This window comes from Paroedura picta, chromosome 2 (genome assembly GCF_049243985.1).
Source record: "Paroedura picta isolate Pp20150507F chromosome 2, Ppicta_v3.0, whole genome shotgun sequence".
NCBI lineage: Eukaryota > Metazoa > Chordata > Lepidosauria > Squamata > Gekkonidae > Paroedura > Paroedura picta.
Genome location: NC_135370.1, coordinates 83,309,817 through 83,327,603, shown reverse-complemented (window position 1 = coordinate 83,327,603; position 17,787 = coordinate 83,309,817). Strand labels below are relative to the sequence as shown.

The 17,787-nt window shown below is 42.8% G+C and overlaps 1 protein-coding gene across 3 annotated transcripts in view; it reads left to right on the top strand.

Moving 5' to 3' along the window:
• The first annotated feature begins 5,674 nt into the window (after positions 1-5,674).
• Positions 5,675-17,787, top strand: part of C2H11orf24 (chromosome 2 C11orf24 homolog) — a 35,824-nt gene continuing 23,711 nt past the window's right edge. For 2 of the 3 annotated variants that reach the window (XM_077321319.1, XM_077321318.1), the window contains exon 1: positions 5,675-5,867. In XM_077321319.1, coding sequence (XP_077177434.1) covers positions 5,690-5,867 — 178 coding nt within the window. In that variant the 5' untranslated portion in view covers positions 5,675-5,689. Of the gene's footprint in view, positions 5,868-6,181; positions 6,406-17,787 lie in introns of those variants that run through there. The other variant, XM_077321320.1, reaches the window with a different exon arrangement.

The window sequence follows — 17,787 nt, the reverse complement described above, 5'->3', positions numbered from 1 at the left end:
GTGCTGGTATTCTCTTTTGGTCGAATGAAAACTTGGTAATTGGCAGGCCTGATCATTAGTCCTTAATTGCCTATAAAGCATGTAAAGTTTCCTCTTTGCCAGCCTATATTCTTCATCAAACCAAGAATTGGTAGTCAAGGAGCCCTATCGCGCTCCTATCATGCCCCCTTCATCCCCACCTTTTGGAAAGCAGCAGTGAAGGCCTTTGGAGAACATCCTCCTCATTCCCACCCCCTGGAAAGCCTCCAAAAGGGCTGCCGGCACAGTAGCAAAGGCCCTATTGTGCCCCCCCTCACCCCCGGAAAGCCTCCAAAAATTTACCTCTGGAATCCAGTCAACCAACACGCAACAAACCTCAGCCAGCAAGGATGAGTATGGCCAAGGCACCTCTCCTTCTGACCCCCTTCAAGCCAATCGCTGGCCATTTTATGAGGGAGAACAGGGCCTAGTCTGCACACATAGGATAAAGCACTTTCAATGTGCTTTGGCAGCTGTATTTTCCTGTGCAGAACAGGAAAATCTACTTCTAAAGTGCATTGAAAGTGCATTATCCATAGTGTGCAGACTAGGCCCAGGGTAGCATGACCATATATGGTCATCTAACGGAAGATTTTAAAAAATCAGTAAAAAATATTTTTAAAATATGTAAAAACTTTTTAAATTATTTTTTCCCTCCCAAACTTTGTAAAACTCTTGGGGGGGGGGGCTGTTGAGAAACCCTGTTGTACAGTGTTTAATACAAGAATAAAATGGGATGATAATAACTACATATGCTATTCTAAGGGGCTTGGAGGAAGGGGGAAATGTAAATGTAGTTGTGAGTTTCCTGCATTCTGCAGGAGGTTGGACTAGATGACCCTGGAGATCTCTTCCAACTCTATGATTCTATGAAATACAACTAACAATAACTACATTCAATAGCATGGGATATTTGAATAATAAAGCACAGGCTCTATGAAGCTTACTTCCAGTTAAAGAAATGAGGAAGCCACTCCCTTCACAGAAGAACTAGGCTCCAGCTCTTCTGCTTGGCCTACAGCCCAGAGACCTGCATATATTGTTGTTTTCCCTAACAAAAGTAAAATCACTCACATCAATCTCATAACTTTACAATTTCTTAATGTTGAACATTATCTTTTTATAGTAGTTAGAATTTGCACTTCTCTGATAACTTTCTATACGAGATTTTAAGTGTTTGTCCAAAGGCAACCTTTGTATCTCATTAAACTGCTATGTATACTGCAAGAGATGAAGGGCAAGTACTTCCCCGAGGGGGAAACTCCTGTCTTCTGATCAGAATTGGCTCTGACGGGCACTGTGGCTATTTTAATGGAAGCTTCATTTTATTTACCTTTTAATCTTTTTTAAAACTCATTATGGCTAACAGATTTTTAAACCTAATAAATATAGAAAAATACAAAAATTAAACAGGACAATCATCCCCTGGGTAATTAAATGCTAGAGAAACTGTACCAGTCTGTTTTAGCAAAGTAAACAAAAGTCTAGTAGCACCTTAAAAACAAATATTTATTTTGACCTGAGCTTTCAATAGCTGAAGAACTAAGACTAAAAAAAGCTCATATTGAAAAAAGCACTGTTAGCGAAGCCACTACATTTTGTTCTTTTAAATATAGTCACTAGCCCATGTAAGAGTGGAATTGCATACCTGGTATTTGGCTGCCACTAAAAATGGCTTCCCTCTGTCATATTTTCTAACTTCTCTCTAAAATGAATAAGATTAGTTCCATTATCATATTGTTATGTACCATATTTTCCTTTCTCCACCAATGAAGGATGACCAAGACAAAGAAATATACAATGTGATGGCAACATGACAAGGGGTCCCATGTTGCACCCTTCAAAGATAGAGGTCCTGCAGATGGGTAGGAAAGGACCAGTGGAGGAAGCTGGCTTGCCCAGCCTGGATGGCGTACAACTTATTGCAGCACAGACTGTTAGGAAACTGGACAGGGTACTTGATGCTTCCCATTCTATGGAGGCTCAAGTCACCAAAGTAGCTCAGCAGGCATTTTTCCATCTATTCCTGGTGCCCTACCTGGCCTCAGATCACTTAGCCACAATCATCCATGGAACTATCACCTCCAGATTAGACTTTAGTAACTTGCACTACATGGGCCTTCCCTTGTCTCTACTTCAGAAATTATAGCTGGTCCAAAACACACCTGCCAGAGTACTCACTAGAACACTATGGAGGGCTCATATACGACCTGTGTTTAGGCAGCTGCATTAGCTCCTGGTGGAATACCAGATTAGATTCAAGGTGCTGTTTTTGACCTTGAAGGCCATTCGCAGTTAGGGCCCAGTGTACCTGAGGGACCACCTCTCCAAATATATCCCCCAAAGAGTGTTATGTTCTGCTAATTCTAACAGGCTAGAGAGAGGTTCACCTTTTTGGTCCTTACCTTTTTAGTCCTGGCCCCTATCTGGTGGAATGCATACAGTTCCACAGGGCCTGCAAAATGGACCTCTTCCACCAAGCATATGGTTAAGGCCAGGCCACTAGAACATCAAGAATCCTCCTCCTTCCCCCTTGAAACACTCTCCCTCTTAACATCTGGACCTGGCTTAAAATATGGGAGAGCAATGGGGGAGAACGATGTGAAGAAGCCTGGAAGCAAGGGACATGAGACTGTTTTAAATGGATGAACTGATTCAGTTTTAATTCTGTTTAAGTTAATGTACACCCTCCCCCCCCCAAGATGGCTGGGCCAAGAGGGGCAGTCCTATAAATCTATTATAAATAAATAAAAATAGAAAAAATATACTAATTTAAAATACATGGTGATAAGGTGTGAACAGGATGAAACTGAGATGGAAATAGATCTTGGGGTTGTTGTAGAGACCTTAATGAAAATGTTAATTCAGTGTGTGGCAGCAACAACAAAGACAAACTCCAAGCTCGGAATTATTAAGAAAGGGATGGAGAATAAAAGGCCAATAGTCTCAAGTGAAATACTGTGTTCAGTTCTGTTCATTGTACCACAAAACTGATACTGAAAAGGTAGAAAAAGTACAGAAGAGGGCAAAGAAGATGATCAAGGGGTTGGAGCACTAAGAGGAAAGGCTGGGTCGTCTGAGACTTTTCATTATAGGAAAAAGACAGCTAATGGGAGAACATGATAGAGGTTTACCAACTTATATACATAATTGCAAAAGTGGATAAAGCTTTTTCTCCTATGAAGTTGTTGTGAAACAGGTTTTCTGGGGGCAAGAGCCCCACCCCCAAAGTATCTGATCTAGTGATTGGTCCTGAGTGGGTAATTCAGACTCATCAGTGGCTGGAGCACTTGGAGTGAGCTTCTGGTGAAAGCTGTGCCCAAATACAGGCAAGGGAGCGGGGGTGGATGCAGCTCAGAGAAGAGGCAGGGTTTACCCCAAACCACACCCTCAGGTAATCCCACATATGAAGTTGGCAGGATCCCCACTGTTCATAGGTTACCCTTTTCACACTCTTTTTCATGGGGCCTGTGGTAGAACAGTTCTGCTCCAGCCTGCAGGCCCGTGCCATCTTGCCCTCCAAGGTTTCCTCAATATCTGGAGAGGCTTTTCTCCCTCTTTTCTCCCTCCCTCCCACCACCTGACCTCTGTAGGAATTGCCTGCTAGGAGGGTCAAGACTCCCAGCTTCCCATCCAAGTTCTGAGGCCCTGCCTCTCTGTCTCCCATTGCCCAGTGCCTGGTCATCATGTGGACATTTTACTGCCTTGTGTGTCCTGGGAGGAATTGGGAGCTTGCCAACTGACTGCCTCCCCCCTGGTGCTCCTTTTTTAAAAACATGTCAAAGATGGTGGAGGTCTTTGTGGAATGGAGAACCAGTACCAAAATCAAAAGTTATTGAGTATTTATTAATTAGAAAATGTTATCAAGTATAATTTTAGCATAACACCAGACTGAGCAATGGATTCAAAAGAAATGGGTAAATACAATTCCTCTGTATTAGCATTTGAGCTGTGTTAAGTTTGGAAAGCAAGTGAACTTACTTTTCCTTGCCTGCCTATTCTCTGTCCAGAGAGAAAAACTAACAACCTCCTGGTAAAGGTTTTATTTAGGTTAGCCCTCTACCCAAAAGTGCATTTCTTCACAGGAACTGAAGGTTGCCCTGCTCACAGGAAATCCTTTAAAAGGGAGGAAGCAGGATAACCAAGAATTGTGGGACAGATTCCAAGGAAGTGAAGAGAGGGGCAAAGTGAGATAGAGCCCATCTCCCCCAGTGGCCAGGACTCTATCTGCAAACAGCCAAGAAAATATGCTGGAGGGCACAGCAACCCTAGACTCAGACCTTGGGTCTTAGAGCCTGATATTTATTTATTATATTTAGATAGATACCACCTTCTCTTTAGGCTCAAGGCCTAAAGTTTACATTGTAACTCTCATACACCATATAGTACAATGAACATTCAAATATTCAGGACACACAAAAAGTAATTGTTTACTTAATAAATTATTAAACTGTGGAATTCACTGAGAGGCCACAAGCACAGATGCTTTTAAAGGGGGGTGAGAAAGCTTCATGAAGAATAAGCCCATCAGTGTCTCCTAGCCACAGTAACAACAGAGGCAGCAAACCTCTGAATACCAGTGCTAGTGGGCTATATCTGAGGAAAGCCTTGCCCCCAATGCCATTTCTCTGGCCCACCAGAACAACTCGCTGGCCACTGCATGGAACAGTATGCTGGAATAGATGGATCACTTGCTTGATTAAGGTGACCAGATTTTAACATTGGTAAAGCGGGACACCATTGACTGGGGGGGGGGGGTCTTGATTAAAATTTGGTCTATATGTAGCAACAAAAATTTTCATAGAATGCATAAAATACAAAAATAGTATTGTAATATATATTTTTAAATTTCAACATAAGTACAATTTGCCAGGTACCCTCAGATATCCCTCCAAAAGTGGGATAATCTGGTCACCTTATGTTTGATCCAACAGACTCTATATTCTTATGAAACAATCCCTATGTGGCAAAAGTAATAGACACACACTCAGGAACCAGACTGTGCAACAAATCTAGATGCCAGTTTTGACCTCCAAAAGCAACCCAATCACTGGACTTAATATTAGATTTTCCACCGTGTGCTCATTAATTTGTGCATCATTCTCTATACATTTGCCATCATGTACAAACAATGTCCTTCTAGTCTATATTGAACGAACAAGTCAGCCCCTGACGAAAGAAATAGTCACTAATCTGTCATCAGAAATCACAATATTCAGAAGCAATTATCTGACGGACTGGTTAAGAGCAAAAAAAGGGCAAGGGTGGCCAAAGGTCGGGGACAGGCGAAAAAGGAGGAGGCCTGCGCTTGAAACCCTATCTTAGCTGCACTGTGTTGGCTGGGGAAACCAGCTGAGACTAAAAGGAACGATAAGAATGCCCACCAGGTCAACCCCGGCCTAGAAAGCAGGAAGTACACTGGAGGCGCTGAGAAAAAGAATTAGCCGCTTCGCCCAGCCTTTCCCACAGTCTAGGTGTAGGAACGGTCAGAGGCAGCCCCTGACGTCATACAACGCGACTGCCGACTCAGGCGATACTAGGAAAAAGGGCTCCTCGGAGCGAAGGAGCGCGCCCTCTCGCGGCACCTTCCGGGCTCTGAGATATGACGTGAGGAGGCGCGGGCGTGACAGGCGGCCGCTGGACGGGCGTATCTCCTCCTCGCCCCGCGCGAATGCCGAAAGAGTCCGTGGGCGTGGCTTCGGCGCCTGCAGGCGGGGCCAAGCGAGTTGGGGGCGGGGATTCGCTGCGGCATGTGGCGGGTCTGCTGCGGTGGGGGCTGTCGCTTCTCCCATTGGCTTTGGCAGCTGCGCTCGGAGCGGGCCCGGCGGGATGCAGCTGCCTCGGGGCGGGTAACCGAGCTCCTTTCCCCCTTTGTGGCTGTTCGGGGACGGGCGGGGGTTGTGGTCCAGCCTGCGGCGGACGGGCTGCCCGCTCGGGAGAGGCTGACGAAGGGGGTCTGGCGGCACTTTGCTAAGTTTCAGTCGGCCGGGGGAAGAGGCTTCTTCGTCCCCGCCGCCGCTGTGTTTTTTCTAAGCTCCGCGGCCGGAGCGCGCCTCATGAGCGAGGCTGATTCGGTGAAGGGGTCCGGGCATGGTCGGGGTCAGCGCCTCGTGTGGTTGTGAAAGGTCAGCCCCTCCCGCCCTGCGTCTCCCCTGGTGTGCCGGCCGCCCTTTGCCTCCGTAGCTTGGGAGGGATGGAGCTCCAACTGGAATTCGCCCTGGTCTCTTCTTGCGTTGGCAGAGGGTGGAGCCCAAGCGAGGTCGGGTACCGCCGCCCTTTCCTTCTCTCCAGCGCCACAAACGAACTCAGAGGTGCCAGCTGCTTCTTTCCCTCCTCCTTAAAGCTACTTACAAAAGTGCCGTTGAAGTGAGACATTCTGGAAAGATGGTGAGCCTGTCCTGTTTCCCTAGAACTGTTCAGGAAGCTGCTGAGGGAGCATTCTTGCAGTGCTTCACAAATGTATCACTCAAACCACAAGTCTGAATATTGCTGGGAATTTAATTTTCTTGCCTGGTGGGCTTTTTAAAGGATTGCTGATCTGACCACCTGGATTCACACCATGGTAAAACACTGAAACTAGATCAGTGTGTAGTGCTGTACATTGGTCCCCCCAGCTCTAAATCCATTTGGAATTTCCAATTGGTGCAGAACACTCAGAGTTGGCTGTCATTAGAAACTAGATTAGATGGAGCATGTATATTAATCTCATTGGCACGCACTCCACTGGCTATCACACACAATGTCCTTTGTGGCCTTAGACCCTCATATCTGCGAGACCATCTCTACCCCTGTGGTTCACCGTGACAGCTCCAGTCATCTGAGAAGGGCAGGTACCAGTTGCAAATGGGCAAAATCAACAATGGTTTGTACATATGCCTTCTCGGTTGTGGCCCCCACCTTATGGAACAGCCTGCCTGAGAGATTAAGAATGTTTAAAATTAATTTTGACCCCCTTTATCCCCAGTGGTGACTCAGTCTTACATTGTTTTCTTTCATCCGTTTTATTCTCACAATAATCCCATGAGGTAGATTTGGCTGAGAGAATATGACAGGCCCAGGTCACCCAGCAAGCTTTGATTGCACGAGTGGGGATTTGAACCTGGATTTCCCAAGTATTAGTCTGTCACTCTTAGCCTGTATACCATACTGCTTCTTGAAGGCTCCCACTCTCCTGGCTTTCTGCAAACTATGCAAAACTGAATTATTAATGAGGGCTTTTCTATGTAGGCAGTTGGGTAGCGCTGTACAAAATGATTGATAAAGTTACTTGGATAAATTATTAGGGACTGTGGTCCATAGTATTGTATATAGTAGGATTTGTCATTTAATTTTATGTTAACATTTATTATTTGTTTCTGTACTGGTGGGTTGCAAAGCCCTAATCCTATTTCCTTGTTTATTGAATGTCGCATCCTGTTGATTGTATTGACTCACTTTGTGCAATCCTCCTTGAGTCCCAGTGAGAAAGTGGGACTCCTACTACTACTGCTACATAAAATGGTAGACGTACTGGTCAACAACTCACTTCTTAAAACAGGAGGCAATTGGCCCTGAGTGGGGGATATTTGACCAATAGGGAAAAAGCAGCACAAGGGATCTGCCCATCTATTGCTGACAAAACCAGACTGCCTTTTTATGGTTGGTGGAATATCCCCCACTTAAGACCAATTGAGGCTCTTGTTCCAGATTCCGCACCCCTCCCCCTTCGATGATCACAGCAGAGGGTGTCATTGCTGCTGTGGTCTGGAGAGAAGTGGCCAGGGTGACCCTGCCTAAAGGGGTTGGGGGACCTGCTATCCCAAGGAGTCTCCGTCTCATGTGCTGGGAGGGAGGGGAGGCCTTTATCTGCAGTCACTACCAGCTGCTAATGCCACCTGCTGCCTCATTTACCCTCTCAGTTCTTCCCATGTTAGCACTGCTGCTGCTACCAGAACTCTGGCCACCGCTACCAACGACAACCACTGTAACACCATCTTGGGACATGTTACATCAATAGTGCAGCAGGTGGAAAAAGACATGGCACAACCTTTCTCCTCCAGCCATCACTGTGCAAGTTGCATAAATGAGGAGTGGGAATTGCTTGCCTGTTTCCACACCAGACACCCATTACAGGGAGTCTCCCAGTACGAGTCTTGCGCCCAGTTACACTCAGTGAAACTGTATTGTGAATATGGGAAAGGGGGCCTAACGTGCTCCACTGACATCACACCCTCATACAACCTCCATGAATGCCTCTCTGAGCCAGTTATCTGCATATGGCTGCCTAGCCTACTTCCCAAGGTGGTTGTGATGATAACATTGAATAGAAGAGAATGAAGTAAACCACTTTGGGCTCCAGCTGAGGCGACAGGTGGTATATAAATGAAATAAATCAATCATCATCTGTGTTCTCAGTCACATGTATCAGTTGACATACTAATCTTCAATGTTGAAATGTCAAACCCTTCCTTTTCACTATATATATATATATATATATATATATATATATATATATATATATATATATATATATATATATATATATATATATATATATATATATATATATATATATATATATATACACACACACACACATATATATATATATATATATATATATACATATACACACACACACACACATATATATATATATATATATATATATATATATATATATATATATATATATATATATATATATATATACACACACACACATATATATATATACATATATATATATACATACATACATACATACATATATATATATATATATTGTGGTGAGATCTCTTACTGTTCCATATATTAATAGCTAAAGTGTGCCATTTTTTGAATCAGATCCTATCTCCAAATAGTTTTCTATAGCCTGTTGTATTTTTCCACACAATGGACATTATTACTAATAACATAAATAAGTGATTAAAATATGGAATTTGCTGCCAGAGGACATAGTGATGGCCACAGGAACAAGCAGTTTTAAGAATGGATTAGAAACATTCATGGAGGATAAGTCTGTCAGTGGCTACTAGCTATGGTGACTGAGGGGAACCCCCATGTTCGGAGGCACTGAACCTGTGAATCCCAGAGCCAGGAGGCAACATCATGGGAAGGTCTCAGCATCTATACCCTGGTGTTGGCCATCCAGAGAAACAGGTTGACTACTGTGTCAGACAGGATGCAGGACTAGATGAACTACTGGTCCGATCCAGCAGGGCTCTTTTTATGTTCTTATGAAAGGTGGCTGTGAATTGAGATGGAGAGAGAAGTTGCTAAAAGGTTTCAGCATTGTTTCAGTAGGTTTAAGAGATCTGGGCTGTTTGACTTTTAATGAAAATGTATGTCTTTGCTAATGTCTTAATGAAATCTCGTGAAAGATTTCTGCTGATTTTTTATTTTCCCCCGGGCATGATCTTTCACTTTAAAATTCATTTTAAAAGAACCATCAGTATTATTATTATTATTATTATTATTATTATTATTATTATTATTATTATTATTATTATTATTATTATTATTATTATTATTTAATTTATTCCCCACTACTTCCAAAGCTGGCTTGTGCCGGGTTACAAGCATCCAATAAAAAATCCCATTAAAACCCCCCCAAACCCCTTTTTAGGACACAGAGCGCAGTGGACACAAAAACACATTGAACAGACAACATGGCAGAAAATCACCCTGACCCAATTCTACTGCTAGAGGGGAGAGGAAGGAGGGTCAAGATAACTAACGTTGCTACTTAACACCAGGGATCTTCCTCACTGCCCCCAGACTCAACTGTAGACCTGGTGGAAGAGCTGTGTTTTGCAGGCCCTGCAGAATGCTGAAAGCTCCGTCAGGGCCCGTAGCTCCCCCAGGAGTTCATTCCACCAGGTCAGGGCCAGGACCGAGAAGGCCCTAGCCCTGATTGAGACCAAGCATGCTTCCCTGGGGCCAGGGATGACCAATAAATTGTCACTCGCAGAGCGTAAGGTGTGGATTACCATCATCAATAGTAATCCACATCAAATCAATCTTACAGAAGATTTGATGGGTTCAAACATCTGTTAGTCTTTAAGGTGTTATAGGATTCCTCTTTTAAACTGAGATAATTTTGAATTAATTCAGTGCATTCATATTCTCACGTACTTCATATTCTCACGTACTTTCCTTATTGCACCTGATTATCGGGGAAGAAAGGTACCTTAACTGTGCACCAGTAGTTTTCGTGTTGCAGTCAGTTCTCATCCACAGTAGAAGAAGAGTTGGTTCTTATATACCGCTTTTCTCTACCCAAAGGAGTCTCAAAGCGGCCTATAGTCACATTCCCTTTCCTCTCCCCACAATAGACACCCTGTGAGATAGGTGAGGCTGAGAGAGCCCTGATATCACTGTTCAGTCAGAACAGCTTTATCAATGTTGTGGTGAGCCCAAGGCCATCCAGCTGGCTGCATGTGGAGGAGGAACAGGTAATCAAACCCAGCTTACCAAATTAGAAGTCTGCACTCCTAACCACTACACCAAACTGGCTCTTTCAGCACCCTAAAACTGAGGTCTGGATTGCCTGTTTTCTGTTAGGACTTAACAGGCTGACTGCTTTGCAGCCAGTTCACAAGGTGATTGACTGCTGCTTGTTTTAAAGTCTAGGTTCTAAGTATTGTATGGTGCATTGATCATATGAGCTTTTCTCATCAGTACATGGCACTGAAACATCTCCTGAAGTGAATTGACCCGTTACATAGAATGCTATGGCCTTTACTTGATATTGAACCCCACAATTTGTGTTTATGAGTAGCCTAAGATCTCCTTGGGAACTGTATGTAGGAGGCAGTAGTTGTTCTTATGACTGTGATAGTTGGAAAAGGCTATGGATGCTGCTGGCCCTGTCTCTGACTGGATGCTGCATTTGTGCACAGAAGTTGGGGTGTATATATGAGTTAGGTCAGATCAGAATTGCTTATGTCTATGTCGAGTTGTTTGAATCATTCTTAATTAGGTACATCTGGAATTCAAACTGAACATTAAGGCAAGTAGTTGTACTCACAGGAAGGCTGCTTCTGGATTTAACATGTAAAATGGCCCTTATAGATTAACAAGAAAGAATTACATTATCCATGTTAGTCTTTTTAGCTGTTAGGAAGGAATTACTATCTGGTTCCTAACTTGGAGGTTGCCTCTTGACTTTTCTCTGGCAAATTTGCTTATATTATCCACCCACAAGACTGGGCTGCCATCCACCATTTTTCAGTGCTATGGATAGGGTTTTTTTTCTTTCTTGTAGCATGTGGCTTGGCATGCTTACGTGAGTTTCTGGAGATGTCTGTTCAATGGACATCTTTTTGCCAGACACAGCAGTACATTCAGACATGACTTACATGAATCAATCCATAGGGTGCAGTGTTGATATGTTAATTACTGTGACACAGGAAACTATGCTCAATGGCTTTGGGGCTCTCTTTCACCGTCATTACTTTAATTTAAGAAGAACTTTGAATAGTGAGGACAATTAACCTTAAGAATGGCTTACTAAGGGACTCTTTATCTTATGAAATCTTTATATTGTGGTTGGAAACATTCCTGAAAGATAACTGCAAGTATATTGGCCTAGTTCATTGAGGGAATCTAGGCTTATTGCAGATCAATGCATGTTACTTTCTTAAGCACTTGCAAGCTAAGAATATCAAGATTTTAAGCCTCCCTCCCTTTTTAATTATATCACTGTTCTTTGAAATTGTCTGAACCCCCTAAAGTGTATATTACTGTATTAAAGAGTTTTTTTTAAGTAAGTGTATCCTGTTCTAAATGAAAGACACACAAATCTATATTATTTATAGCTTCAATTCACAAAATGGCACGTTTCTAAAGCTGTATTAGGGTATACAAACTTTTCCTTGTTAAAAGATGAATGGACTTAATTTGTCTTTATGCATCCTTCATGTCAGACTTCAAAGAATTTGAAATGTCTTCAGGCACTGAAGTTCTTACTTGTTACTAGTGGTGTGCATTTGTGATTTGTGACACAGTGTGCAGTGCTCTAAAAAAGAATGTATAACTTCCAAGCCGTAACCCCCCCCCCCCCCATGTACAGTGCTGTCACTTGGGAAGCATGTGTTAAGAAGCAGGTAAAGGAAGAACCTCCCACTCCTATTTACTTAACATTGGTGTCAAGTGATGCATACAGGCTCCTGCTTAACTATACAGCTGACCTGGCCACGTTATTGCTCTACTTACACTAACTCACTGAGGGGTTTGTGTGACAAAATTGCCATTTTGAACTCTTAGAAAGGAAGGAGAGGACACAAATATCATTTTGCTACAGATAATCCTTCACTCAGAGTTGCATGTAGTTAAGTGGAAAGGTTATATATCTTCTTGCAGTTGCTTACTACCTTCCTGTTAAGGCCTAAGGCATCTTTTCATCCTCATGGAATCCTTGAGTCAGCGGCATCCAGCCTTGAATTATGGGCTATTTAAATGACTTACGGGGCTATTAAGCTAAAAAGTGTAACCTTCACTAGGTTTTTGCCATACATTTGCCACATTTTTCAAAATTCAGTTTCTCCACAAATTGGCAGTACCCTCCTATAGACCTTTTTGTCAGGTCAATTTCAAATTGCTAGTTGAGTGTGTATATATTTAAGGGTGGGGAATGCATTGTGTTGACAATGTTCTGATACTGAAGTTCCGCAGTAGTCCCTTGTAAATATAGGAATGGCTGCTGAATTTCTTGATCTATCAATGTAGATCTGTTGTAACGTTCTTGAATAGGCAACTAAGGGTGCTACTAACTAAAATGCTACTTCCCTTATGTGGATTATTTTTTTCCTATTCATGGCCTCCTTTAATCACAATATAGGATATGGTCTAGTAAGCAGGGGTATCCTTTTAGTGGGAGTTTGAACTGAGTGTGTGATGTGGTCTTGTGAACCCCACTGAAAAGACAATCTGTTTAATGTTAACAATGGATAGCATAGAACTGTATGCTTGGAGCAACCACAGAAGAGTGGGGCAGGAAGCATGAAAATGTACATTATGTTTTCAGTGTTCTTACATTTTACCAGTATTTTAAAAATGGTAACATTTGCAGTGCCCAAGTTTGTCCTAGACCCCATTCCACCTGACAGATATATATATATAAGGTTCCCAAGTCTGCTCAATACCACTCTGCCCTGAAAGATCATATTCTGAAGTATGTTTTTTTTTTTTACTTCATTTATACCTTGCTTTTCTCCCCAGTGATTCTTATAATAACAAAAGCCCAAAAGAGGGGGAGAGAAAGAGGTCCCATGATGTGGGTGAGGAGGTATGGAAATCAGTATCTTCCACACTTACAAAAATTCTCTGAATATGATCTTTCAGAAAAGAGTGGTACTGAGCCTGCTTGGAAAACAGTGCAGCAGAACTGGGGAAAATGCACGTTAACAATTGCTTGGCATTATAGCTGCAATTGGGGTGGGGGTGAAAGCAGTTTAAAATTCAAAAGACCATGTAACAAAGTTTTACTTTAATGGGGTAACTAGCCTCAGTAGTAGGGTTGTGTATTTAAAGGGCACTGTTTGCAATCTGTCTTCTGTCTAACCTGTTTGTTCAGTCTTCAGTACTGCTCAAAGTCAACATGTTTGGCTCATTTATATTTTTCTACAACAGCGGTACTCAACAGCCTTCAAGCCGTGGCCCCAACGGCGGCAGGGTTGGCCTGTGCGCGTGGTATGTGCACGCGTACCGGCGCACAGGCACACAAGAATCTGGAGGTGGCGCTTACTTAGGTGGGCGGGGCCATGGTGGTGGCCAGAGCAGGTGATGGCAGCGGCCAGAGACTCTCCTCCAGCCAGCCTCCTCATCGCGCCACACCTGGCCCCAGCCAAATCCCTTCCATGCAATGAGAGCGGCTGGTTGCCGGCCAAGCGAGCGAGTGAGCAAGCCACGGGAGGGGAGGCAGCACTTGTGCCGGACAGAGGCAGCTCGTCTCCCCTAGCCGTCTCCGCCTCCCGTGGCAAGCGCTGCCTCCCCTCCCCTTACTCACTCTCAACTATATAGATCTAGCTGCACATGAAGAGACCAAATGCCTTTCAAGCCTATTGGGTCTTCCTCAGTGGTCAATATTATTGAATAATTAACTCTTATCTAAAACCAATTATAAGGTATAGCTGTGTGGTGAAGGGAAATCCTGGAAAAATAAATATAGGAACATGTTAGAATGAGCAAATGTCAAAAAGGAAAAGTCTAATATATTTTCTGTGTAAGCTGTTCAAACACAAGTGGTGACTTACTGTTAGGTGTAGCCCCAAGTGGTAAAAGTCAACAAATGATAATACTAAGAAAGAAGATAGTACTTTTGTGAGATCTACTACCAAACACCTGCAGCGATGTAAAGAATTCTTTAACCAATTCTACAACCATGATGCAGCTCAGGGACCACCACCAAAACCACCAGTAATTGAGTTGCCAGAAAATATATTCATCAGCACTGAGCCAACTCTCATTGAACTAATAAGCGCAATAAAATCATTGAAGAATGGAAAAGAAGAAGAGTAGAAGAGGAAGAGTTGGTTCTTATATGCCGCTTTTCTCTACCTGAAGGAGGCTCAAAGCAGCTTTCCCCACAACAGACACCCTGTGAGGTAGGTGAGGCTGAGAGAGCGCTGATATCACTGCTCGGTCAGAACACCTTTATCAGTGCTGTGGCGAGCCCAAGGTCACTCAGCTGGCTGCATGCGGGGGAGTGCAGAATCAAATCTGGCTTGCCAAATTAGAAGTATGCCTCAGTGGAATCCAAATTGAGAAAATCAAAGAATTTAAATACTTTGGCTCATTGGTGCAAGAAAAGAAAGTGTCATCTACCACTGAAGCTCGCAATAGGATTAGCCAAGCCACATCAACATTTGCCTCTTTCAAATGGTGCCTCAAGACCAAAGTTCATTTCTTCCAGACACTGATCCTGCCAATCCTCCTATATGGATCAGAAACATGGTCTTTACTAAAACCTGACATAAACAAACTCAAGACCTTCCGAATGTGATTCCTGCAGCAGCTTCTGTGTATATGTAATTATAATCAAAATGAGACAATTTGGACAAAATGTGACAACCATCCACAAATTAAAGAACAAATCTGCCTCATAAACTATTCTAGGGAGTACGACCAACTGAATAGAAGATCCAGTGACTGGTACCAAAGAAAACATGGCTTAAACAGATGGAGAAAGACCTTAGAAACCAGTGATTGACTATCCACACGGCCAAAACTATTGCCATCATTCACCAAGAGTGGAAATATTATAAACAAGGCAAAAAGTCCAGCGGCACCTACAGCAGTGTATTGGCTGAGAGGACAACCTGCTCCACCAATCGACAGCTAAAGCATAAAAAGAAGAAATTCGCACTCTGATGCTGTAATTATTGAGCCACGTAGCTTTGCTTAATGTAAGAAATTTGCTTCTCACAGTAGAAATGAATGTGTCAGAATCAGCTCTGTTTTCCTTTTGCACATGGCTTAATGATGAATAGTGTCTGTTTCGATGTGTAATGATAGCTTGTGGGTACATCTGAACCACAAAAGTATAGCTTGTTTTCCTTTTTCTGAATCAGAGTTTCAAATTCTCACTTAATTCTCGTTTGAGGGGGAGAATTAGAATCATAAAGTTGGAAAGGGCGTATACAGGTTATCTAGTTCAGCCTCTGGGCAATGCGTGATCAGCCTAAAGTATCACTGACAAGTGCTCCTCCAGCCACTGCTTGAAGACTGCTTGGGGGTGGAGGGGGGGAAGAGCTCACCTAGGTGGCTGGTTCCACTGCTGAACTACTCTTATTGTATATTTATTTCCTAATACCCAGCTGGTACCTTTCCACCCATAATTTAAACCCATTATTGTGAGTCCTATCTTCTGTTGTCAACAAGAAAACACCCTGCCCTCCTCAAAGTGACAGCCTTTCAAATACTTGAAGAGAGCAGTCATGTCCTCCCTCAGCCTCCTCGGTGGTAATTGTGGTTACCTAGAAAAAATGAGCTCTCATCTCTGAGCTGGTGCAAAGGGGAGGGTAGCACAACAAGCCTGAATATCCCTTGACCTTATTCCTCTAATGTTTGTTAACAATGAACTACGTCAATATATGTGTGTGCCTCTTTGGAGGACAAATGTTCGTGGGAAGCTAAATCCAAACTCATGTTAAAAATTTTGTTGCATTTATCACATTTAGTTTCAAAGTAGAGTCATTTTCCCTCATGCAATACTACTACTTTTTCTGGAATGGGGGCAATGACCAAAATTCTTTACCATTGTGAAAAGTCCTTATTCCCTCAAGTTGTGTTAACAGAGCTTCTTTTTACCCTGAAGAATGCCTGTGAAACAGTTTCTCCATTCCATTCAAAATGGTCTCTATCCACCCCCACACATCTGGTGTTTGTATCTGTGAGCCTACTTTGCAGAAGCTAGGATATTTTTGTACTGTGATATACACATTATAATGCAGTGCTAGAATAATAATTTCTTACAAAGCCTTTTTTTCCCAGGGGTCAACAGACATCAAGTCTGTCTCTATTATGAGGTTCCATGAGCAAAAGTGTTACAGAATTAGGATTGAATCAAAATACCACAAGTGGAGGTTTGATCACATATTAGAACTCTCCTGTCATCCCCTTTCTGCTGTAGCAACCTGCACTTTGTGAAATGCTTCCCTGTGTGGGGGGGTCATTCTCCCCCTCTCCAGGAACAATACTGAGTGCAGTGTAGGAATCTGAAATGGGAGGAAGAAAATTATACAGTTTGGCCTTTCCTAGCTGCCATTGGAAATACCACATTGGCAGGTAGAAAGTGAGATTTGAGCCCAGTCAACTAATGTTCAAATATATAGAACATGCTTCAAATATATAGAAAAATCAGCATGGCTTTCTCAAGAAGAAGTCATGTCAGACTAACCTTACCCTTGTTTTTGAAAAAGTTACTGGATTGCTAGATCAAGGGAATGCTGTGGATATAGTTTATCTCTATTTAAATAAAGCTTTTGATAAGGTTCCACATGCTGTTCTGGTTGACAAGTTGGTAAATTGCGGTATGGATCCTGTTGTGGTGAGGGGGATAGATGACTGGTTGACAGATCGCACCCAAAGGGTGCTTGTTTCATCATCCTCTTGGAGGGGAGTGACAATTGGAGTGCCTCAGGGATCTGTCTTGGGCCCTGTGTTCAACATATTTATAAATGATTTGGACAAAGGAATAGAGGGGGTGCTTATTACATTTGCAGATGCAGATGATACTAAATTGGGAAGGGTAAAGGGTAGCAAGACAGCAGAAGACAGAATCGGGATCCAGGATGCTCTTGACAGGCTGGAAAACTAGGCTAAAATGAATAAAATGAATTTCAATAGTGATAAATGTAAAGTTCTGTATTTAGGTAGGAAAAGTTAAATGTGTCATTATTGATGGGGGAGACTGTGTTGGCAGTAGTATGTGCAAAAAGGATCTAGGGGTCTTAGCAGACCATACACTGAACATGAATCAGCAGTGTGACTTGGTGGCTAAAAAGGCGAATGGGATTTTGGATTGTATCAAAAGAAGTATAGTGTCCAGGCCACGTGAGGTAATAGTACCACTTTACTCTGCTCTGGTTAGACCTCAGAGTACTATATTCAGTTTTGGGCACCACAACTGAAGAAGGATGTAGACAAACTGGAGCGCATCCAGAGGAGGGAAATGAAAATGGTGAGTGGTTTGGAGTCCAAGATGTATGAGAAAAGATTGAAGGAGCCTGGAGAGAATACAACTAAGGTTATATGATATTCATCTTCAAGTACTTGAAGGGCTGT